The following is a 25,841-nucleotide window of genomic DNA, read 5'->3' on the forward strand; positions in this document are numbered from 1 at the left end:
CGGAGGACACAGCCCACCGCTCTCCCCTCCCAGCACGGCGTTCCCTCGGGCGGCTGAGCCGGCCAGCGAGCGGCAGGCGCGATTCGCACGCCGGCCCCGCTGCCCGGGACGCGGGGCAGGGCGCAACCGGGGCACCCCCGCCAAGACCGGCAGGGTCCGAGCGGGGCAGCGCTGCTGAGCGGCAGCCACGGGCTTCCCCCGCCAGCGGCTGCCCTCGCTGGGAGCCGAGCCGAGCCGCGGCAGGTGCGACGCGGCCCCGCCCGGGCCAGCCACCTGCGGGCCGCTGTCCCCCACCGGGGCGGGCGGAGGTGTTAGCTCGGCCCCGGCCCCGGCCCCGCCTCCGCCGGGAGCCGCTCGGATCAATTCCCACGGCAACCTAGGCTCGACCCCCTTCCCAAACCCCGCCTCTCCTCCCCGCCCCTCCGCTCCCGCCCGCCGGCCGCTGCCGGTCGGAAACAGTCTGTGTGTAAACTCGACGTGTCCGGAAAGGTGCGCGCCGTTCCCCGCCTCGCTCTGCTCTCGGTCGCGGAGTTTGCCCGCCGAGCGCGATGCTGGATCCGTCCTCCAGCGAGGAGGAGTCCGATGAGGTGCTGGAAGAGGAGCGGCGGGACGTGCTGGTGGCAGCAAGCGGCGGCTCTCCGCGCTCGCTGCCGCCGCCGCCCCGGGACCCGCGGGGCAGAGAGGCCGGCGCGGCGCGGGCGGCCAGCCCCAGCCCCTCGGTGCTGAGCGAGGGCCGGGAGGAGCAGGAGCGCCTGCAGCGAGAGGAGCGGGAGAAGCGGCTCCGGCTGCAGCTCTACGTCTTCATCGCGAGGTGCATCGCGCACCCCTTCAACGCCAAGCAGCCCACGGACATGGCCCGTCGGCAGCAGAAGGTGAGCCGCCGCCGCCTCCCTGCTCCCGCTCCCGCCCCGCCCTCCCGGGCCCCCGCCGCCTCCTCTCGCCCCCCGCCGGGCCATCCCGTGCCCGCCCGCCGCCGAGCGCCGCGCTCCGGCCCGCAACAGGTTGAGGCGGGCGCCGGCGCGGCGCGGCGCGGGGAGCCGCCGGCGGCCCCCGGGGCACGGCGGGCGGGCGGGGTTAGAGCAGGGTGTTGCAAAGCTCGGTTTCAGCGCGGCTTCTCCGGGCCGGCACGTTTACCTAGAAATCCATCTGTCAAGAGGGGTGAAGTCTGTTAAGTTTTCGGAGCGGCGCTTAAAGTCGCCGTGCGAAGGAAACAGGAGCGCGGGCGTAAGGGCGGTGGGGCCGTTTGGCAGAGGATGAGACGTTCCTGCTTCTCGGCGTTGTGTATGGATGGAGTTAAACCTCGCGGAGGTGCCTCCTGCAAACCGTGTTCTCACCATCTGTGCCCAACTGGAGCAAATTCAGCCGTAACACAGAGGTGAACGAGAAAACTATTTTGTTTCATTAATTAAGCGCAGTCTCTGTAGAGAGGAACAGTTAACACGCGTGTTTGTGATGAGAATGGCTGCCTAGTGAAGGTTGACCAAAATTACACTCTGCATCTTGCACGTCAAAGACAAGCTCTTGAGAATTGCAAGGTATGTGGTAGGTATTTATGCTGTAACAGTGCTCATTCTCTCTTACTTTTGAGCTATTGTATAGGAAGAACACAAAGTTTAGAAACAAGGTGCTGCATTTCCAGATGACCACTTAAAAGCTCAGTTGTTGTAATGTTTGATCTAAAAAATTTGGTTTTGTTTTTTCACTTTCAGTTCTGTAAAAGAAACAAACAAACCCAAATCAAAACAGAAAAGAAACAAACAAAAAACCCCTGTCCACATCACTTTCCAGAGGGAAGGAATTCAGTTCCACTTGGCTTTTTATGATCTTGGTACTTCCGTGCCTTTAAGGGTTTGTAAAATCCAATACTGAATGCTTTGGGGTGCCTGGATTATGCCTGCTATTGGTAATTTGCGCTTAGTGAATTCTCTGACAAGTTAACGTGCCAGTAATAATAAGATTATTTCTGGAAGAACATTTTGTTTTTATTAAGTGTTAAGTATTTAAACTGCGAAGCCTGTATAAAGATATCTTGTAAGCAGGAAGTCCAAGAAAACCTGGCAAAATGAGACTTTTCACCATGCCACTAAGGACAGAGTCGGTACAGAAATGATACTTTGAAGGGACATCTGGATGTCATCTCAGTGTGACCTCCTGCTGAACAAAGCCACGGCTGACCTGATGTAGTGTTGATATTAGTCTAGGTTCAGGCAGGAGGCTCAAAAACCTCTAGAGATGAGATCGCACAGTCCATCCGCGTGACCTGCTCCAGTGCTGCATTGCCCTCTTCTTGATGAAATTTTCCTAATCAGCTCCCAAGTTACAACTCCTGGCCATCAACTACGGAACATATGGAACATTTAGAAGTTCTCACTGATCTCAGACACTAAGTATAGGAACTGTGTTTTAAAAATAACTACAGTATTAATTATTTTATTAATAAGATGTATGAAAAGAGATTGCTAATGTGCAGCTAATGCAGAAATACAATAGTTGTGTACATATGAGCAATGAACAGACCGATTGACAGAATTGGTTTGATAGCTGAAATTATATGTTACTCTTGCTAATTACTGTTTTTAAGTGAATTCTGACTTTTGGCTTAAATACTGTATGTAGAAAGAGACTTTTGTCATGTTTAGGAATTTAGCTGCAGAACAAGGATGATTTGTCTTTTGCTGGTTGGGAACTGGTGTTTTTAAATGAGACATAACACAAAAAATAATTCCTTCTAGGAGTTGCGCTTCCCTCTGGAAATAATGAAATGCACATAAACATCCTTCCTCTTATTTGACATTTTGATATATTACCCTATGGATTACTGAATATAGGGTAGCAGAACTGATCTTGAGTTTCGAGACTTGAGAAAACCTGCTTTGATAGTTCGGGATCCCTGAGAGCCGTACAAAGGAGCCCTCTGTTGTGCTCTTATTTTTGTGGTCAGTGCTGCATAGAATCATAGAATGGTTTGGGTTGGAAGGGACCTCAAAATTCATCTAGTTCTAATTCCCCTGCCACGGGCAGTGACACCTTCCACTACATCAGTTTGCTCAAAGCCTCATCCAACCTGGCCTTGATCACTTCCGGGGATGCGGCATCTACAACTCCTCTGGGCAGCCTGTTCCAGTGCCTCACCACCCTCTGAGTGAAGAATTTCTTCCTTATATCTAATTGTAATCTCCCCTCTTTCAGTTTAAAGCCATTGCCCCTTGTCTTATCACTATATACCCTTGTAAAAAGTCCCTCTCCAGCTTTCTTGTTGGTCCTCTTTAGGTACTGGAAGGCTGCTAGAAGGACTCCCTGGAGCCTTCTCTTCTCCAGGCTTAGCAACGCCAACTCTCTCAGCCTGTCTTCGGAGGAGAGGTGCTCCGGCCCTCGGATCATCTTCATGGCCCTCCTCTGGACCCGCTCCAACATAGTGGCCCCATGTCAGCCCTAGGAATGAGAGTGCAACCATTCCTGCACTGTGTCTTGCACTGCACTGCACTGCACCACAGTCTTGCACTGTGTCCTGTAGTAAGACGCTTTTGGATGTGTGATACCTGGCGTCATATTCCATAGGGTGAAAGCCTGTCTTGTTTCCTTAATGAATTTTCTCACTGCTGAGATATGATACAGATGTGGACTGTCCCTTAATCTCTTGCTCTTCTGCTTCACATGTGACTTCTGTTACGTGGCTGGCTGTCCATTGCAAGCTGGACTGAGATTCCGTACCTGTCTTACTTAACTGGAGGCGTTAACTACTGCATGCCCCGTCCATCGTCAGTGGCTAGGGGACCCAAAGTATGGTTTTGAACTAGAAGCTATGATGCTCTGTCATTCCAGCTCCTAGCCCAGGCTGCCCGTCTCTGATTGTGCACTCTTCATAATGCTTTTGCACCAGCAGTCTTTCTGATAACCTAAGAATAGTATCCACCCTGCTTGAGAGCAGAAGTAATTTGTTCTTTCTGCCAGTTCATTTGGCGTATTGCTGAGCAAATATTGCAGAATGCAGTTTGCTTCTTTTTTAATGTGGAACATATTATCCAGTGAGCGAATGAGATGGAATTCACATATCAAATATCCTCAGTTGCATTGTAATATCAGTAAGGAAATGGTTTACAATATGACTGGCTTCTTATGTTCTTGCTTCAGTATCAGATTAAAATGTGCTATACGGTATCTGGAAACCATCATACTTAATGGACTGAGTTATACTAATGAATGTAAAGAATTTTAAATGCAGGCAGTGTTTCACTCCTCTGTTGTCCTTTCTCATCCTTCCTTCTTCTCACTAAGTAAAATTAGCTCAGCTGTATTGCAATAGATAAAATTAATTAAAAAAAAAAAAAACTTTAAGGAAAAAAAAAGAAATCAAACTTCAAGAAAGAAAAAGAACTATTGTAATTCACCAGAGTTCATCAGCTCTGCTGACTTGTTTTTAATGCCAAATTCAGTATATTTTGGTCCAGACTTTGCTGAAACACTTACTTTTATAACCTGGTTGCATTTCTTCTTTTAATCTGTAGGATTTGTGGTGGAAATACTCTTTTTTTAACTCTTCATAGTTAGTTGGTGACCTCCGATTACATCCTCTCTTACTTCGGTTGTTGATAGATTTGTGGTGGAGAAGGAAGAATAAACTAATATTGGAGATGTGGAAATGAAGCATGGCATGATTTTTCAAAGATGGGGTAGCAGATCCTGACAAAGATGGAGTTAGTTCTACAGAGTAGAACTAATACGTACTTAGTAACATATTTTCAGTAGATATTAATGGACATTTGGTCATGTGTGTTCCAGACTTTTAGAGAAATATTAATACATTAATGCATTACATGTCATGCCTTTCTCAAGTAAGGTTTTTCTGTGCCTGGTTTAAAGAGACTTGGTAACTTCTTTGTAATGAGTCCTCTGGAATGTATTTCAGCATCTTTCTTTTTCTGCTGCTCTGCTCCTCTTCCTTTCTAGTCCAGCAGAAGAGAAGAAGAGAATAGTTAGCTCATCCCATTCCTCTTCCTCCTTCTCTCCCACCCCAGCCAAACTGAATCTCAAACCAGCAGACTGAATTTGTCCTCAGAATGGGATTTAGATGGTGAAAAGGAATGCATTCCCGGTGTGACTCTCTTCCATCAAGGGGAAGTGATGTATGTGAATGTACACAGAGTAAGTGATTAGATGATGACCCTGATAACTGTGGCTTGTACTAATCTATTTCACACTTGTATGTACATACTCTGCTTTACTCAGGGAGTGTGTGCCAAAGGGTTCTGTATCGGCGGGATGAATCCCAGTTAAAGTTCCTGGGAAGGAAGCGACAGTGAAGTGCTGCAATTAGCTATCAAAAACGGTATTCTTCCAGTGTTTTTCTTCCTCAACACTTTAAAATTTACTCTAGTAATCAAGTGGTCATGCAGTAGAAACCCAATACTGGAAGAGACGTAACACTTCTGTACTAAATAAGATTTCCTAATATGCATGAAAGGCTTAGTACATCAAAACTGATAATTCAAGTCTTGGTTTCGTAGGTGATAAGTAGCAGAAGTAATTGAGCTGACTATTTAGAAGTCATAACTAATTGAGTTTATTTCCAGAATACATGCCAACCTGTTTTCCTTCTGTTTCTTTTCTCTACCTGCTTAATGATGAGTATATCAAAACCATTGACTTCTAGTTAATACTCAAAAGTAAGAGTGGTACTATTCAGTAATTTATATTCGTCTGAACTCCATGAGTTCCTCATGTTCTTTCCTCTTTCTTGGACTTCACCTCTAAAGGAGACGCATAACTTTATCAGGAAAACGTTGGCTACAGGGATAGACTTAATTCTCTGGATCACAGTTTTGTTCTCAAGGCCTTTATTTCTCCTGCCTCAAGTCTCAGTTTTCCTTGCTTTTGAGCAGGTGATGTGTGTCTGCTTATTGATTGGCTCAGCATGTTTTGGGAAGGAAAAATGGTCTCTTGGTTTCTGACCCTCCTTCATAAGATGCTTTTTTCCCACTGCTAAGATAGCAAGGAGAGTACATCCAAAGGCATTCTTGCCAGAAACTGTAAACACATTTCAAAGGAAACTATAAAACTTTACCATCTGGTCAAAATTCTGCTGAAGAGCTTTCTAGGAAGATGTCTTCCGTTCCTACCTTCAATTTTTCCTTTACAAATTTCATTTTTTTGTGAAGTGTTTCAGAAAGTAATTTGAAATCAAGTTTCATTTGCCTCTTTGTTTTTCCCCATCACAAACACCTAGATAACACCTTGTCATGATGCTCTTGAGTTGAGTGTGTTTTGTTTCAGTCAAGTAAGTACAGAGTATTTTGGTAAATCTTGTCAAAGCCCATTGAGATCCTGGCCTACAGAACTCTATACGTGTTGAGACAAGATTATTGACAAACAGATCTTTTTGCCACTGTCAGAACTTGTTCTTCAGAGGAGTTGTTCTTGCCTGCAGTAGGAAGGTTGCTGACAATGGGCAGCTGAGTCAACCATGGCTGAAGAAATACTGAAGGGCGATGAGAGAACCAGAGCCTTCTGGTTACCAATGCTGCTTCAGAAATGACAATCCATCAGAGTTTTGTTTTAATCTTAAACTGTTCTACTGCCCTGCCAGCTCAGCATCGATCGGTGTGGCTTGGACAAAAGCTAGGCAATGGACTGGGAAAACAAGGCTTTGGCAGACAGCTGTGTAAGGAAGCAGACATGCAGGGACAGTCCGCACACCTAGTTTACTACGCTGAAAATTCATCACTCTCTTCTTTTGCTTGTTTGTTTTGTTTTCCATGCCTATTTTACCTATATTTGCCTTTGAAATTTGATTATTTTTTAATTATTATTATTTGAGGAGACAAATTTAATTATTTCTTTTTCCCGAATGAGTGACCTCAGATTGTTTGCTTCTTTCTGTCAGCCATGCAGTTTGACAAGTGTGTTAACTCTGTTGGCAAATACCCCATTTAAAGTGCTTGAGGAAGACTACTGATTAGTTTTTTCTACAGGGCAGCTGACAGGAAGGGATTTTGAACAATCACTTGGCTGTCTCCATCTCTGCAGGGACAGTATGGGGGAATTGGCTGGCTGGGCTGCCTTGTGTTTCTCACCCTTGGCAGGCAGTTGTTATTCTTACATTATATTTAGTGTATCTGAACCATTGTTGATTGGTGACAGAGAAGCAGCAATAGGAAATTGGCTCATCTTGTCCTTAAAACTTTCTCTGACATCACCTGAGAAACATAGTCATTGCTGCCATGGAAGAGCAAAGCTGGTGAAAATATTCTTTTCCCCTCCAAACCATGCTCCTTTCCCTGCATCTGGAGAGGGGCAGTATATCAAAATATTCATTACCATGTACTGTCTTTAACTGTAGAATATTGCCAGGGCAGAAAATACTTGTTGATTGCTAGTTGACCATCCACTGAATGATTTATTTTTATGAAGGCAAATTGACCATTTTCCCCCTTCACTCTCCCAGGCAGACCTGTTGTCACCGGTTCATGTTTGGGGACACCACTAAACAATCACCTCTCCATTTGCATGCTGCTTATTAGACTTGATTTTTCTCTTTCTGGCTTTGTACCATTTCTTTTTAATATTGGTGAATATTATCCCGAAGTAGCTTTCAGTGTATATTGTTTTGCTTTTTTAATGTACCTCTGTATTTGTGTTCTGCTTTCCTGTTATCCTTATTTCTTTTTTGTATGCAGATGTCTTCTACTTTGCTAGCTTAACACATCTGTGTCTCCTGCTGCTTCGCTTTTAGTCATGTGCTTGCTAGAACTAGAAAGCTAACAGCTCAGGGAGAAACTTGCTTCCCATTTGTCAACCCAAAAGGTGTCTGTGGGGGAAGATGGGATGATGCGTTGTCTTCTAGGAAAGCGCTCGGCTCTCCCCTGCTGATAGAAGAATGTGTGTTGGGGTGCTAGTCTTTGTGCCTTGACTCTGGTCCTGTATTTAGTTGTACTGAGCCCCAGTTAGTACACTACTCTGAACTGGGTGCCAGCCTTTGAGGTTTTCAGACTTTTTAATCTTTAAGTCTCTTTTCGTATAGGGTTTTTTTTTTTGGCACAGTGGTTGCAGAGATGCCTCCTACATTTCTTTCCAGCTTAATCCTCTTGCTGCCTGATGATGGCTGTGGCATGCACAGGTCTGGTACTCAAACTTCTCCATGGTTTCTAGCTATTGCCGCTCAGGAGGGGAGGCAGGGAGTGGAACAGCATCTGCTGAACTCTTGTTCCCTTTGCTTGGTGCCTATCTCCAGTGCCTGCTTCTGCTGAGAAGTGCTGGCACCATATTGCAAGCAGCCCAGTTCTTGGGCGGTGCAGCTGATTCCCCCAGGTTTCAGAACAGCAGCTGTGAAAAGGCAGTTTTCAGTTTGTCGCCGTGTGGGGGGAAACTCTGAGCAGCAGGAGAGGCAGAGTGTTTGCATGTGGGTAGCAGGCTGCATCAGCTTAGGTTTGCGTTTTGAAGGTTATTTTCACAGCCGTAAGCATGGAAGGCTTTTCATTTTTTGTTTAAAATTCTCTAGAAGTTGATAGTACTTGCCCAAAAGAAGCTATTTCTGGTTCTTATTTATTTTGCAGTGAGGAGATAAAGCATATGCTTGTCTTCAAGCGTGATTACTTGTATGCATAAGTTTAAGAATGTTCTTGAGTGTTTTTCCTGTCAGGAAGGGGAAAAGCATTAATTAACAGTACTGTGAAGAACGAACAGAGCTACAGTGAGTACTTCTTTACATGACCTGGCGAAGAAAATTTAGAAGAAAAGGTAATTGTATGAGAATCTTTCTCCGGCTCTGTTTCTGGTTTTCTCTCATGCATTAATTATTCATTTATGTTCAATTGTCTTGGCTATGGAGTTTTGGAAGTAGAGGCCGGCAGCTTCTGTTTAACAAAAGTGCTGGAGGGATACTCTGAGTTACAGTATAGACAGACACAAAAAAATCCTGAGGATAGTACTTTGAGTAGACTTGTTGAGGCAACAGACAAGGACGTGGAAGAAAGGACAAAGCTCAGATAGTGTGTAAATGAGATCTCCAAAGAGATGATGTACATCTACAAAGATTAGGGGAGAAATGAAAATCAGTGATGGAGAGTTTCATGGACTGAGTTGTAGGTATTGAGAAAGTTCGTGGAACTGAATTAATTTTGGAGTAGAGCAAGGACAATGACAAAGTTAAGAGGAATGAATTTGTAGCAGAGAAATCCACTGATTGTGAGAGTTACGCTTTTCAGTATGAAACAGAAATGAAGGAGGAATATCTTGGGGATAAGAGTTTGCAAGAAACATATTGGTCTAGAAAAAAGAGATAAGGATTAAGCTGGAAAAAAGTGAATAGTCTCAATATCCATGTCAGTGTAATACAGAATAGCAAGGGCGAAGAGTATGTGAGAAACTTGGTGCTCAGAGGTTGGAGTCCATGGAAATCAGAGTGGTAGGATATAATACCTTGGGGAAAACAATCTTTTCGTGGTCCCAGTTTTTTTTCTGCAGAAGTTTGCAGTTGTTTTGTGTGTTTAGGCTCTTCTTATGGTAAATTCATGAGTTTTCTTAAAAAAACAAACAACAAACAACAAACCAAAAAAACAAACCAAAAAACCCAAAGAAAAATCCGCCTCCAGGCACTCTGTGCCGAATATTTATCTTGCTGGCATTTGCTGGGGAGCATCCCCAGTTTGTGCCTATTGCTCATACGTTCCTTCATTTATTTCTAAATTATGTATTCTGAGGCCTTGTAGCAAGGTACTGGCGGCTGCTTCTTGTTCAGAAGTGTTCTATGAATGTTTTGCCGTTCCGACTGTTTAATACATCAAATATGCATTAGTGTTAAAATATTAATATTGACCAGTTTTAAATGTTTTTATTTTGATCTCCTTAAGGATGGAGTATAAGCAAAGCAAAGAAATAAAAATAAAGAAAAAGTGATTGTTTAGTATAGATCTGATATTAAATTACATCTTGGCAATCAGTTCCTGTCTGACACTCTCTTCCTTCCTACAGTTTCATTAAAAGGCAGAGGATTTTTTTTTTTTTTTTTTAGTCTGTTACCAGCGGGGACTGAAGAGTAACAAATAGTGATATTATTTGGAGACGGAAGTTAACAAACTCCTTTAGAAATTTTTGTTGCTAGTAATCTTCAGCTTGCAGAGTTTGAGTATTTGCCTGAATAGACACTTTGATTCAGCTTGTGGTGACTTAACACCAAATGCAGTATCGTTCTCGTAACCACATGTATGCTACAAGTGGAGGTTCTGAGTGTGCTAGTACATAGTTATGAAATAATTAGAAGCATTTTGGCTTAAATATTCTGTGATACAAATTCTACCATTCTCATTTATATCATTTTGTGTTCTTTTCAGAATTCTTTGGCTCCCAAATTGTTACTTTAAAAACATCACTTGAGATTTTTAAGGCCAGCTTTTAAAGTTGTCTTTCTCTGCCATCCAAGTTTTTGAGTTATCCTTACTGAATGCTTCCAGGCCTTTTTCAATGATAATAAGTGTTCGAAAATGACTAGCAATGTTTTATGTATATAAACCTTCTGTTTTACCACTTGGAACATGTCGTGGGTTAGGCTGACCCTCCCACACAGCTGGTCACTCACCCTCCCTCACCCCCAGGAATGAGGGAGAGAATTAAAGGATAAACGTGAAACCCGTGGGTTGAGATAAGAACGATTTAATACAGATGATTTAATACACAGTGTAGATGCTCACCACCCCCTCGTATGCGAAGCCCATCTCGTCCCAAAGCTGCAATCCCGGACGAACGCGAGGCCCCGAAATAGAGGGGAGGGGAGAGAGAGAGAGAGAGAGTACTCCGAGAGTGGGAGTACTGGGAGAGAGAGGGGGAAAAAAAAAAGGCAATAGAGCAAAAGCGCAGCAAGTGCAAAAGGGCAAAAGCGGCGAAAGAGCCAAAGCGCAAAAGCCCTTCTGTCCGGCTGACCCTCACTTTTATACTGGGCATGACGCTGCATGATATGGAATACTAATTGGCCAGTTTGGCCCTCAATCTTAAGTTCCACCACAAATCACAAGGGGAATCGTGTCCCCCTTGTCCCTGCTATGCTCCCCCCTTATCCCGCCGTGTTTCTGCACTCCGGCACACTGAAAGGTCCTTGGAGTCTCAAACATCAACTTGCTATCAGCATTCTTCTCAGAACAAGCCTCTGAGTAAAACCAAAACACGGAGCTCTTCTAGCTGTTAAAAAGAAGAGCTAACTCTGTCCCAGCTAAAACTAGGACAGAACATTAAAAAATAAACATCCTATAAAGGTAAGCTGAGGATTATGAGATCTGGCAGCCTGTGGATGTATGTTTTGCTCATGTGTTGCTGAAAAGGAAATAAATTAAGGATGTGATTCTTAACTGTGTCATTTAAAGGTGATCTACTCGATTTGCAGATCAGTCACCCACTAGTATCAGTGTATGTGAGTGTTTTTGTGTGTGGCTCTCTCAGACACCCTGTCTGTAGGGTGATTAGTACTTTATGGGACTGCTGGTACAGCGAGATGAAGATTCTTTTCCCCCTTTTTGCCCCTACCTCCGAGAGGCTGGGATGGGGAATTTTAGGAGTAGTACTTGTTTTTTAAGACCTTTTAACTTTCTAAATCGCAAGGAAGGACAGTGGTACACTGCAAACAGGGCTGGGTATTATTGCTGGTCCTTGCTTGGCTCTTCCTCAAATTGCATTGGAGCAGCTGGATTACAACGGTCTTTCTGCTACTTTAATATAACTTGTCTGTAGATGAAAAGCATTATCTAAGAATGCGAAGTAGTTTTTATTTAAAAGGGCAACAAAATTATTCAGGTATTCCCTAAACTGCTAGATGTTTTCTGTGTTCTGGATATTTAAATTCAAACAGATTATTAACATTAATTTGCTAACTACAGTTGTTAGTCAGAACGTGATCTGGAATGGGCTTCAAGAGGTCACAGAGATGTGATAAAATCAGGAAACTGGCTGAAGCTTCCATACATGACCCTCTTGCTTTATTACAGACTATATCTGTTACAAGTGCACTTAATTACGCAGAGCAGCACACAAGGGAAGGAGGCTGTACAGGCTGGCAGAGTTCTTTCCATATTATAAAAATTTTTCTAAACCTGACTGCTGTATTTTGCTAATCCATGCCTGATGGCGCTGGGCTGATGTGCAGTGGTCGTGGCTGCTGTCCAGGAGCTGCAGAAGTATGATCTGCTGAGGTTGTTGAGACGCTTTTTAAAAGACCATCCCCAAAGGTAACACACTTGATCAGTGACAACATCCGCATCTGCATCACCATTTTAGCTGGGCTCAGGAGTGTGCTTTAAAGTCATCCTCCTTGTCTCGCTTGCAGAGTTCTGGTTTGAACCGCTTGAATGTGACTATGTGTGGGCAAAGCTGCATCAGAAGTTACATTATGGAAACAATCATTAAGTCCATGCAACTGGACTGAGGTAAAGGCTCCTGAAATGCTTTTTTTTAGGGTGGGTGTTAGGTCCTCAGCATGAACAGCTTCATTGTACAGATGCACTTTGCTGGTGGCACACTGCTTGCCAGTGTAGATGTGACTTCAGAGGGACTTAAAATACAGCAACTAATGCAGAGTCAAGAGAGGGAGATGGAACCTAAATGAGATAAATAGTGTAACAGGGCAGTTTCCTTTCTGAGCCAGTAAAGCAGGACAGAATATGCAATGCAATCATAAAAACAGCTGAAGTAACAAAGTAATCGAGTCTTGCTATGTCTGAAGTTAATTAGGGGCAACAAACTGCCCCTAATTACTAAAAGTGTGGGATCCTCAGCAAAGCTGCCTGAGATACTAATTAAAAGAACTGTTTATAAGAAATAGAATGCATAATTAATGACTGAGAAATCATTTTCAAGAGTATCTTCAGACAGCAAATGAAGTGACCTTGGAAAATATTGTGACACTGAGCCATCCATGGAATCTAATCCCGCAGATAGACCGGACTGTTTTGCAAGAGGTCGCTGTGCTTATACTTTCTAGTGCTGAGATAGGGATTAATGGGGGCAGAATGACAGGTAGAATAGGAATAGCGTTACCTTTTTAATATCAAATGCTCTCTTCAATTTTTTTTTAAAATGTATGACTTTGATAGAACCCGCTTATGAAATATACTGACATACTGTATTTTGCTTTAATAATTGGCTTTGCAATAGTCTGCTGCTCGTACAGCTGAGTGAGGTCTTTAATGCTTGGAGAGGGCCTTTGGGTAGCGTCTTCTCTGTGTTGATTAGTAGCATGTGTATGTGTGGCAACTGTTGGCTGTCAAGTGTACGGGCCACCACATGGACTGTGATTTCTCTTTTCTACAGGCACCTGTTTGGGTTTCGCTGCCTAATTGGGCACTCCTTAATTTATAAACTTGAAATGTTTTAAATATCCCTGATCCTCAATTACTTTGACATGTTTATAGAAACTTAGATTAGGAATAACAAAGCTATAAACGCTTGGAAGCTTTGAACCCTAAGTGCGATTTCCAGTACTGGTTCTAAGCATCTGCTGGAGGCCAAGGTGGGAGGCTAGGGGTGCCCTGAAGCACTGGGGTGCGTGTGGAGGCAACCAAGAGGGACATGGATGCCTGTAAGTAATTAGGCTGAGAGACCAACCCACTGCTGTGTGGTGTCCCTCCAGACAGGCGTTACATTTAATTCTCACTGATCGATCTGTGATGTAGTGAGCCCCCCCCTTTATGTGGGATTTGTGTTCACAGAGGGAGCAGAGCCAAAACTGAAATATCCATATCCTCCGTTGTGTTTTTTACTTGTTATGGGCTTCAATAAATTGATTTGTATCTTTTCGGTCCCATAAGGTTGTGTTGTAATTCCAAATGTATTCGTATCCTGGGAAAGGGGAAACGATCGACTCGTGGCACTTGAAGTGAGACCGCGACCGAGGCAGGGGGGTCCCACTGCTGGTGCTGCATCCCTGATTCCCTGCACGCGGCCGTTCTGCCAGATTCCCTGTGGGATGGGAAAAATACGCGTACGTATGGTTATTTATAAAAGGAGGGAGAGAGAGTCTGTGTGTGTATGCATGAAGGAGGCAGGAAAAAAAACTATAGGTACTGATACGAGGGGAATAGAATGAGTGCTCCATAGCATGTTATGATCTGATCTATTTTAGAGAGGCTTATTGAGTGTAAAATACTGAATACAAGTCACTTAATACTGCTGCTTTTTCAGAAACATCCTTTTCTATTCGTTATTGTAAATTGCCATTTACTTTCTTTAAAAACAAACGACACCCACTCCCCATCCCCCCAAACCAAACCAAACCAAAACAACAAACCCAATGCCTCAAACCCTGCAGATCTACGTATCTGTCTTGGCTCAGTTTGGTAGCTACTTCATGTGAAATGAAACTCCTAAACCTTGTGATATGGAAGCAAAGAGGTTCCTATGGTTTCTATTAACAGAGGGTTTTTTTGTTAATATTGAGCTTTCAGGATTGATCTGATTTCTTAGGGCTGGCTCAGAGTGTGCCATGTTGAAATCAGTAGACTGAATTCTGCTTTTCTATTTCTGCTCTTTAAGTCTGACAGGCATAAGACTTAAATATCTGATTTGTTTTTGTATTTGAGGATGGATTTATACCTTGGCTGCAGAAACTTGCTCTGGATTGAAACATAGCATATGTGTTCTCAGTGTGAAGGATAATTTATTTTCCTAATTTGATCCGATTTGTATTTTTTTGCCTACAGTGGAAAAATATTTAGTTCCAACAGGAAAACAACTATCCTGAATGTGTGGTTAAACTAAAAAAAGGCAAAAAAAGTATTACCCCCCTGCACTGCAGAACTGTGCAGATAGCTCTTACCTTTTTCTCATTCTGACTTCAGTGAGGCTGCAGAGCAACTAGCACAGCTGTAAGAAGCCACTCTTTGAGTAAAAAAAGAAGTTGGCCCATTTTATTTTTGATAGAGATGTGGTTAGAGTGGAACAGCTTCTTCATATCAGTGATCAGAATCACACTGCCTCAGTGCTAATAAGATAAATGGGGTAATGCATACTGATTGTAATAGCTGGAGTGATGTATAGACTGAGAGATTGAGAAAAGACGTGCGAGATGTTGAAGCTCTGAGCAATACAGATGGTCAGCGATGCAAAACCATTTCAATCTATAACGCTGGAGAGCCTGGAAAATGGACAGAATTGCATAATAACATCAGAAGAAGATATGTAGTCTCTAACCTTTTCTTTCAAAAAGGGTGAAGGATTCAGAGTGAGAAACTAGATCTTTTGTCAGTGGAGTGAACCCATCCTTGGTCAGTGTGCATTTGTGTGTTTAAGGCAGGTGTCAGGGAATATTTATTCACCGCAGCCATTTATATGAATACGTAAAAAAAGAATAGAACTTAAGAGTACTGTCAAAACTGTAAAACTGTATCAAAATGCTTGCAAGTTGCTTGCTAATTTTAAGCCTAATAATTTTAAGCCAAATAAAACATTAGAATAACTTAATTTTTTTTTTCTATAGCAAGTAAATTGTGTGATCAGTTCAGAAGAAAGATCAGTGTGAACTAAACTAATGCAATTTTAAAGAGGGGATGGAATTTAATGCAGGAGAGTTTTATTTTTTTAAGAGGAGTCTTAAACTTGTGGATGCTTTGAGATAGGCTGAGTTAGGAGCACTGTTTCTGATGCAGTAGCTTCTAAGCAGTCTCATATGTGCATTTGCAAATTATGCACATACAACTTAGTGAACCAAAATAAGAGCTTCTTCTGAAAGGTGGCAAACATATCATATATGTAGGTTTGCCTTCAGAAGTTTTTTGTGTTAAACCAGGTACTTAATCCACCTACCAGTTCAGAAGATTCTTTCTGAATCACCAAGTAGTTACTGGGGAATAGCACCACTATTGCCAAACAGCTCTGCCGACTGTATTTGTGCCTTTAGTGATGCCTGTTTAATTAAATGCTTTGCTTCTGACAGAACGTGTAGTAAGCTCTGCTAACAAAGCTCTCATGCCTCAGGTACACCTAGTGAGCATCCTGGCACATATTGCGGCTGAAGGAAATTATTGCTTTGCTGTGGGATGGAAAGCTTATCTCGCAAAAGTGTTGCAAAGCTGGAGAATGTCTTCAACAGGTGAACAAGTTACTGTGTGTGTGTCATAGTTCTACACCAAACAGGAAGGGACCTCCTGGGTCAAGGCCGTCTCATGTCCAAAGAAGAGACCTGTTGTCTCTCTTATAAAGAGAGGTAAACTTCAGTTAGTCAGCATCCCTGCTGTTTTTCGTTGCTCTAATAGTTGTCAGACTTCTGTTTCCTGACTGAATGCTCTTGCATTTTGTTTTATACCCACTTGCTGTTCTGTCAGCTTCAGTTAAAATAGCAGCTTTTCCTTCCTGAAGGATTTAAGAGAATGGTGTCTCGTTCTGCTGTATGAAACAATCCAAGCTCTGAACCATCCCTCAGGCAGTAGTCTCTCTCCCTCCCTGACTACCCTAACGGCCTTCCTTTGTATGTTTTGCAGCTGGAATTAATGCACCCTCCTTCTCACGTTGCCTTTCACATTAGCATGGTGCCTGGGATGCTCTGAGGCAGCGCATCTGAGCCTTCAGCTCAGAGCAGCCCAGGAGAATGAAACCCTCGCAGAAGTTCTTGTGAATCCTCACCTGAAGTGTGGGACTGAATTACACCCCGTTTCGGCTCCCATGCTGGCTGTGCTTTCCAGTATGGTTTTCTTATCCACTCTGCGTGCCAGCGCATCCCAGCCTTGAATTTCAGTATCAAACTTCAAAATCAGAAGATTTCAATGTCGTGTTCCTATTCTCATATCTGTTATAACAAGTATGGAAATACTTTGTTTACGTTTCATTTGCAGGTACAGCCTTCCAGAACTTTGCAGATACATTTCCAGAGGCCTGTTATTTCTCCTTTAACACTTATCCTCATCTTTTATGGATTTTTTTTTTTTTCCCCTTTCATGGCAGTATCTTGGCTTCCTAAATGTTGACTAGATAAGATCTACAACATTCGTTTAGCCAGAAACCAAGAATAAAAAGGAAATGGAAGCAAGAATAAAAAGCAAACGGATTACTTGATTTTACTATCTTTTAAATAATTCTGACAAATCTGTGACTTTGTATGACTACTCCTTCCCATTCTGAGTCAGACATTGCCATATTGCCCTGATTCTAATCTTAGTTTTATACCTTTCTCCTGAGGAGTCTCTTCTCTGAATACAGAGACCGACTGCCCTCTTTCGGGATGGAGGTTTCTTTGAGTGATGCTGGAGAACGCTCAGACTCTTGTTCTAAAGAACTTCCACACTGCCGCATTCAGATCTCTCAACTCTCCAGTCTAGATGACTGAACTGACTCCTCTTAATTCCTTGACGTAGAGAATAAGTTATCACTTCTCAGTTTCCAGGCTAAAAAGATCTTTCTGACAAAATACAAACTGCTGAGACTGAATTCATGTTCAATAGCTATGCATATCAGCAAACTCTCAAAATAATTAAGTGCTGCAATGATAAAGAACAAAGACTGTTCAGTGGCACAATTCATATGCATTCAGTTGCAGCATTGCCTTCCTTTTAATTTGTTATTAGCCCAACTGCTATCAAAAGTCCTGAGTTCCAGATTGTCCAATAAGCTTCTAAAAAGGTTGTTTCTGGCATTCTGCCCTGGCCACATTTGGCATGCTGCAGAGCAGAGTTTAACAAACATCTGTTGGGTCAAGCTTTTTGTTGACCACAGGAGGTTAAATGGTCAGGACGTGCTGATTTCTCTACAGAATGTGTCTAGACTTGTGAATTTTTACTATACTTTTGCATATGACTTGAATGCTTGTAGCAGACATGTATCAGTGCAATTATGCTGCAGCATTTGCAGTTAATTCTCCCCTCTAGAATATTATCCAGCGTATTTGAGCCAATGTTTTTGTTTTCAAACCCACTGACATGTATTGGTTTTCTGTGCAACAAAACACAGATTTGTGCTTCCTTCCTAACTTCCTTTGACACCACAACTTTGTGGTTGAATAAACCACAATAATATATGACTTCTGGATCTGCCTCATCTTTTATCGTGCCTATAATGCTATAATTCAGGCATCTCCCAACATTGGAAAGTTTCAAGAAGCCTTGGCCTGTCTGCATTACTCCTGCTCAGCACTTCTAAGTAATTACAGTTTTTTGGAAAAGCTGGTACCATGAACATGCTGTGAATTGTTCTGAAGGTCAGTCATTATTTCTGGGCTTCTTGGGAACAATGCTCATGCTTGTGCAAGGGACTGAGTGAATCACTTGAAAACTCTAGTTCTGGTTCCTGTGAGGTTTACTTACACAAAGTTAAGTAAACCTCATTCACCACAACTCTTTCACTTCTCATACTCCTCAATTATACTGGATTTTATAGAACTTGTCTTTTTGTTGTGTGGTCCTTTGCACCAGAGGGAAGAAGAGCTCTCTGAAGGCTCTGATTGCTATATGCTTTGGTCCTTCATTGTTACGCCCCACGCACAAAACGTGAAGGATAGCTAAGTATTGGTACTCCACAGTCACTTTGCAAATAAGAGAAATATTGAAAGTTGATTTTTATCTGAAGTTTGGAAAGGAAATTGCATCTCCAGAATTGCAGACACCTCCGCCAACCCCCCCCCCCCCCGTTTACTGTGCAGTAGCTACGCAAAAGTCTCAGCTCTGTTCCTCTGGCATGTTCTTAATCACTGTGCCAGTTTTTTTCTGGGACAGTGGGAGAGATGGAGATCAGGAATCTTGTTCTGTTGCTTTTGGTTAGATACATAAATTGCCAGCACAGTGTGTACTGAAATTTTCTTAAGCAGCTTTTGCAAGATGAAAGATGAGAATTTATTCCCAACTTTAAAGAGAAAGGCCTGTGCTGAGCATCTGCAGATCTGTTGCTCAGCCCCTCCTGGTGATCCAAGAAGGAAAGGGACTTGATAATTGTGTGTGACAAGGTTAGTCCAATTTCTTTTTTACAAAACTGAATTGTTACTGTTAGAAAAATTCCTTTTAAAGCAAGTGGATGTTTTTAAAAAAACAACAAATGCAAACCCAACCTCTAGATTATAGAGTGTTTTTGGGGAGGAAAAAAATGCAGGTTTTCCTCTTCTACTAGTTTGAGTAACTTTTTGGTGTCACTTCAGACACTGATGAGTTGACTAGGTAGCTCACTCAAATTAACTCATCAGAGGTTTAAAAAGACATCTGAAGACACTGCGTTTTCTTCCTACAGTTTACCGCTCCATTCATAAGCCAAAAGCTTCTTGTAAAACCACCTGCGAAGAACTTTGTGGTGAGTTTATTTCAAGTTAGGGGAGGGTTTCTTCTGTGTGAACTTAAATGAAAGACCTGAGGACAGAAAATAACCCCTGAACATAAACTGCGGGCGTTCGGTGGCTTCTCACTGGATTAAGACGGGTCCTCGAAGCTGTTGGGAGGAGGAAGCTGTGGCTTCCCCCCGTGTTTAATTGCAGTGGAAGAAAAGACACACTCACACACCTGAGAGGGAGAGTGGTTGGTTATTAGCCATAGACCGGAGATGAACAGGACATGTTCACTGGGTAGTGAAGCATATTAACCTACCAATTTGGGATTTTGCCCTTTCTGCCTGTACCTTTGTGTTCCTGCTTGGTTGTGGTGCCGAGGTGACATGCTCTCTTTCCCTGGGCTCCCTGGTCATGATCTCTATCACCTGGAGGGACTGCTGTATAAATGCAGACTTGTAGTGGTCTGTGTTTGAAAGTGTCTTTATTCTCCCTTGGGTTTGGATTTTACAGCTTTCGTTCTACTCCAGTAATTTCCTTGTTGGCCCGTTTTTGTTAGGCTTGTCTTTGAGTGCGGTTGTTGTCAGCAGGGAAGGCTGGGAGGCTTTCAGCTGACTTCCTTTCATTGTTTCTTTCAAACATCTGATGTTATCTCTTCTGCCTTCATGTTATTAAATATGAGTGCTGTTCTGGAATCACTTAACCTCTTCCCATTCATGTGCCTGCAATGCCCTGCTCAGATCCTGGCCTTTAGGGAACGCGAGCAAGGAAACTTTTTTCACTTCAGTGGGATTTTGGACAAGGAGATGCTCTATGAATATATTATGAAGTTGTAAATAAGCATTTACAGAGAGTAATAGCTTTAAGATTATTTTCTTTTCTCTTTTTTTTCCTTTTGTTTTTTCTCTTTAAGAAGGGAACAAAAAATGGTCACACTGCTAAGCTCTAATTACAGTAGCTTCGGAGAGACCTGCTTGATTTGCCTTTTGAGCTCTGCACTGTGTCAGGTAGGTTTTGATCAAATGTGTTCCTGCCAGCATTCAGTCGTTAGCATTCAGTCTAAGTTAGTCACCAGTGAATTATGGTCTGTGATATGGTCCAGGTCCCATTGCTCTAGTTCTTTTTCTCTTTATTGATTTCCATTCTTGTTTTCGTTATTGCCCTGGTCTCTCGCTGCATGCTTCCTAGTGCTTTTATTTCATAGCTTTTCAGAATGAATATCCATGAGTCATGATTTGAAATAAAATGCTAATAGTGACATTATACAACACTTTGAAATAAACATTTCTGAGATTGTTCCTTAAACTTCTTAAGTGGTAGGCTTTGAGAAAAGAATCATACCGCTTTGCAATGATAAGGCAGTAGGAAAAAAAAAGACTGGTAGACTTTAGGATTTTAATTTAAATACCTCATTCTTGAGTAGGTTTTCCAGCATCAGGCATAGAGAAAAAAATTTGTTGGCCCTTTCCTTTAAGCAGAAATTTAGTAATTAAATCATAACTGGTACAGCATTAAAAATATTATATAATTGTATGCTTTTTCCTAATTGTCATGGTTTGATGGGGGGGGGGGGAGGTCTGGGTGGGCTTTCGGCGTAGCTGCAGTAGAGACAGAAGGCAAACAGCTGTCTACTTTGCCTGGTCTCTCAACGGATCCTTCTGCTGTGGGATTACTGAGGGTGAGAGGGGACTGTGTAGGGTATAGTTGCCAGAGCAGCCTAACCCACCACACTGATCTACATAGATCTGAAAAATGGCTAAATAGTGTCATGTCCCCCTCCCCACTGGGTTCCTGTCTTCCTGTCTTTCTCAATATATAAATGTCAAATGTCAGCTGCTTCTAGTTGTCCCGAGGAACATAACATGCTATGGCTATGGAGCCAGCCATGATATTAAAATAGGTAGGTAAGAGCATGGACTACTATGATATTCAAAAGTTTTTCACTTTCTCTAGTCAGCTATTGGGTCTACATTTCTGGGTTTGTTTCTAGACTGGGAGATTTCTCCACTCCATTTTATTTCACTGGTTTGCTTCTCTCTGAAAGTGATATTTTAAAGACCTACTGATGGAAGTGGGGAGCACTTCTGGTAAAAATTTGTCCCTTGTCTTCGTTTCCTTTACAACAGCAGTCTTGAAACTCAATGAGATCATGGGATGCAGCTGCTGATGTTTCATGATATGCTTTGCAGCAGTGCAACTCCTATCCTCGCTCCTGATTTTTAATTAACGTAATCTGAATATTATAATTTTGATAATTAGTTTCCAGGAGGGAAGTCTTCTCAGCTGTACTTGCTGCCATTGAGGAATAGCAACTCTGGCAGCAAGCTCAAGTTGCTGACTAAAACTTTGAGTAGCTTGTCTTTAAAACAAAAAACCCCAAACTAAACAAATCCTGCAAGAGGAGAAAGCTCTCTCTTGTCACTCTTATCTCATGGTGTTTTCCTTTATTTGTTAAGATTTTTGCAGCGGGATTGGTATATTAGACACTTTCTGAGCTTTTTTCCTTTGGTTGACCTATTTTGAAGACTTTTTACTTGTGCAGTTTGTTCTCAGAATGCACCTCAGTGTGAAACATGTTACTATTTGGACAAAATAGCCTCTGCTCGCTCTGCGGCCAGTGCTAGGAGGATCATTCCTATGTGTTGCTCTGAGCAAGGCTGTAGGACAAGAATTTGAGAGAAAGAAATTAAAGACTAAAGGAATTTACCTTTTTTCTAAACTTTAAAAAACTTTTGAGATTCAAGGCTGCACTATCCTCATTTGGAATTTCTATCAAAACATGTTTTAAAACTCTTGAACTTTATGGCTCAAGTTCTAAGCTCTTCTCTGTTTGTTATGGGATGAAATTTTTATTTAAGGCAAATTGCCTCAATGTCCTCCATGAGGATCTCGTGTCTTCCTCTAGAGAACCTGGTCACAGGCAGAGTACTGGGATAAACTGGCTGTGTCTGAATCAGTCTGGAAATGCTTTTGACCCCTTAAGTGTTGTGGTTGAAGGAAATTAGCAAATCTTGAATTTTAAGCAGTACTGTGAGCATCTGTAAAAGGCACCTATGAACTAAAATCAGGCAGAAACTGTAAAATGGCTGGCCTATGAGTTTCTGCATGGTCCCCAGTAGTAATCAGAAAGACATTTTGGAGGTGTTTGTAAATGATGATACATTAATTGTCTCTGTTTTCTGGACGGTGTATAGAATCTACTTTCTTAATTGTCATTGCAAGAGAGGAGTAATGTCGTCATGAAAGGGGAGAGGTTGGGGGCGCCATCACATATCCTTTGCTAGAAAGTTGATAAAACTGCTAGTCTGATTACTGTGCAGGCAAAAAGCCCTTGTGAGACTGAAGGTTACAGCTCTTCTGTCCCACTTCAGTGAGTGGCTGGGGGGAAGGCTCCAGGTGTGCAAGCAGAGTGTGTAGGTCTCCCATTCAGGGTGACCGAATGAGAAGCAGGCTCAAATAATTTGTTCTGGGGGAGGCCATCTGAATTTTACCTTACTGGTAGTGATGAACACCTTTGCTTGAATGTTTTCACTTAGGAGAAAACTCTGGGAGGGCTAGTGAGGAAATTTTTTAACGTAATTGTTCAGAACTCAGTGTACTTTTAGTTTGGATAGTATAGCATTTCCTAGAAATCTGTATTTTTTTTAAAAAATTAATTTAATTAGTTCTACCTGTTTTGACAATGGTGCCTCTGAAGGTCAGACATGATTAAAAAAAAAAAAAAACAACAGCAAAACCTGTCTTTTTTTTTTTCTCTCCTGCTTTGAGGATAATAATTTAATCAAATTAATAGGAATTACAAAACTGTTGGTAGATGGGAGCCTACTGTATATGTGAACGTAAAAAACAATATTAGAGAAGGGATGAGCATCTGAAAGACTTGCACAATCTAAACACTGATATCAGACATTAGTTGTCTGGGGTAAAATCTGTCATTATTTGACTTGAAAATGCCTGTTGAGCTAATATACAGCTGAGCAGTTACTAATCGGCTGGTGACATAAGAGCAGTGGGATAACTTGGAAGTAACAAAAGGACTTCAGTGTTGTTTGTGTGAGCCCGTACCACTGTGAATGAGAAATACTGCACTGAAAATTAGGTGTTTGGTAGTAGCAGCCCTTGACTAGATTCTATATATAAAATTTCTTTCAACCTCTTGTCCAGAAACAGATTTTCTTTCTGACTGCTGTCAGAAATGGACAGGCTGCAAATTTATCCTCATAAAATGTGTTTGTGAAGCTGGCTTAGAGGGAATTGTTGATTTTTGCTAGGTGTGTTCCTCTTGAAAGAACAGTAATGTGCTGTTTTTATATTTATACATGATTTCTGGGTGGAGGAGAAAAATACTTGGCTTTAAACCAGATGGCTCATGGAGAGTGTGAATTTATTTCTTTAACATGTGACTCTGGGACTTCATTGTATGTAAGCAACTTAATTGTTGATAATTTTTAGTTTTCTTGGATTCTTTTGTAGCTGTTGTTCATAGGAGCAATATGGTGTGGCTAAGTATGCCTGAAGGTGCTGCATCTGGTTGTTAGAGGTTAGAAATTTAGGCTGGATATGCTTTATTTCTGTAGCTCTGAAAGTTAGGAGAAATAGAGAAGAAATATTGAGGAAAAATTCCCTTGTCAAAAGATGAGGTGATGTTTACAGAAGGCTCACAGAATCTTGGTTTCTTTTCCTTATTTTTCTGTTGTTTGAGAGTTTATGATTAAATAATTGATGAAATAATCTTATGAAAATCTCCAATTTTTGGCTTACACAGAATGTATTTTCTGAAGTAAGAGGGGCATTGGTCCTGAAGCGTTACTCCCCTTAAGCATAGGTTTTCTGCAAGTTGTAGATGATTGTGGATGTTGTGAGCATGCTGCTGTCTTGTCATAAAACATCTGGTATTTGGGTAATAAAATACTTCGCTTTCTGAGTATCTTGTAACGTGTGATGCTGCATCAAGATGGAAGCTGAGAGATGCGAAGTTTTCTGTCAGCCTTTCTAGTGACTGTACAATATTTGTGTCCTTCATGCTATGAATGAGTCTGCATTCCTGCACTGCAACTACCCTTCATATATTTGACAAACGAAAGAATGGACAATTTGCAGGGAATATACCTAATTACTGTAAATTACAAAATCGTCCATAGAGTAGGATTATTTCTCTCACTTGATGCATGAAGAGGCTTTATTACTTCTGAAGTGCTGTAATGTTGAAGTGGCAGACATTGTCATGGATGTAACCAGTGATACAGAAATGAGCTGACTATTTGTAATGTTTTTATTTAACTGGAGAGCTAGGTCTGTCACACAAGAAGAAAAGCTTGGGAAAAGAGGAGGTTCAGCAAGATCTGTAGATTCGGGCATGCTTGTCTGAACTCTCTCATTTAGTTGCAGTGATCTGGTTAGCAGAGGCTAGCGTGTGTCAGTTCATTCATTAGGTCATCCGCTCATTTGGGCCATTTATAAAGCATCTGCTGTAGAATGAGATGACTTGCTCGCTTGACTATGTTGGGTAAGATCTCCACTGAGTGTTCTAGAGGAATTTGAACACCGCCAAGGATGAAGACTGTAACCTCTCTGTATGTCTGTTCAGGGGTTTGACCACTCTCATGGCGAGGGGTGGGAGGAGGGGGCAAAGTTCCATAGGTCTAGAGAAGAATTTTGCAGGCTGAGTTCTCCAGCTGTAGACAGTGTAGGTGGGACACATCTGCGAGAGTCTTTGGCTATTGGGAAGTCCTAAGCTGGGATGCGATGGCTGCAACCCAAGTCATGGTAAGGAACATCCATGTGACTGTGTCACAAGGAAATACAGTGTGCATCCTGACGTGTTGCCAAACTGTTTACAGTATAACTTGTATTTAGAGTTGGATTTGAGTGTTGCATTCATTTCGCTGGTCTACATTTATACCACATTGTGTTTTTCGTGCAATCTCTTTCTTCAAGACCAGAGTTCATCAAATCCAAAGTGATTAGTACTCACACAACATTATTTTGCTTACATGTAAGGGGTGGTGTGAGGGGGAAGCCCTGAGACACCTCTCCTATCTCTTAGGAAGACAAACATAATTTCCCAAGGTTATGTCCCCATGTTTACTGGGACAAGTGCCAGGATGAAGCTACCCCATTTAATTTTGACGAAGTGATGAGACTTTAAAGTTTCTAATCTAATAGGGGTTCAAGAACTTCTCTGTGAAGATGAACCTCTATCAACTTTAATCTTTGTTTCCATACATACGTTAGTGTTGCTGTAGTACACTGCTATAGACAAGCACTTCTCAGCTAGTGGGCTGAGATGCTCCAGGGTCATGAAATAGAGTTAGGCCTGATGTTTGAAGGTGTACCGTGCTCTCTGAATTCAAGACAATTTATTCCAGTACACTTGACTAATAAAGATGAGTGTTCTGTCAGCTGGCCACGAATACTTTTCTATAATAGAATAAAATAGTTAAAATTAGAATCATAGAATGGTTTGTGTTGGAAGGGACCTTTAAAGATCATCTAGTTCCAAGCCCCCTGCCATGGGCAGAGACACATTCCACGAGATCATGTTGCTCAAAGCCTCATCCAGCCTGTCCTTGAACACTTCCAGGGATGGGACATCCACAACTTCTCTGGGCAACATGTTCCAGTGCTTCAC

At 42.2% G+C, this 25,841-nt stretch overlaps 1 protein-coding gene across 16 annotated transcripts in view; it reads left to right on the forward strand.

Annotated features, from left to right (window-relative positions):
• The first annotated feature begins 548 nt into the window (after positions 1-548).
• CADPS2 (calcium dependent secretion activator 2) overlaps positions 549-25,841 on the forward strand; it is a 333,015-nt gene continuing 307,722 nt past the window's right edge. For all 16 annotated transcript variants that reach the window (XM_086609733.1, XM_086609731.1, XM_086609742.1 and 13 more), the window contains exon 1: positions 549-872. In XM_086609733.1, coding sequence (XP_086465859.1) covers positions 549-872 — 324 coding nt within the window. The remainder of the gene's footprint in view (positions 873-25,841) is intronic.

This window comes from Tauraco erythrolophus, chromosome 4, assembly GCF_009769465.1.
Source record: "Tauraco erythrolophus isolate bTauEry1 chromosome 4, bTauEry1.pri, whole genome shotgun sequence".
NCBI classification, from domain to species: domain Eukaryota; kingdom Metazoa; phylum Chordata; class Aves; order Musophagiformes; family Musophagidae; genus Tauraco; species Tauraco erythrolophus.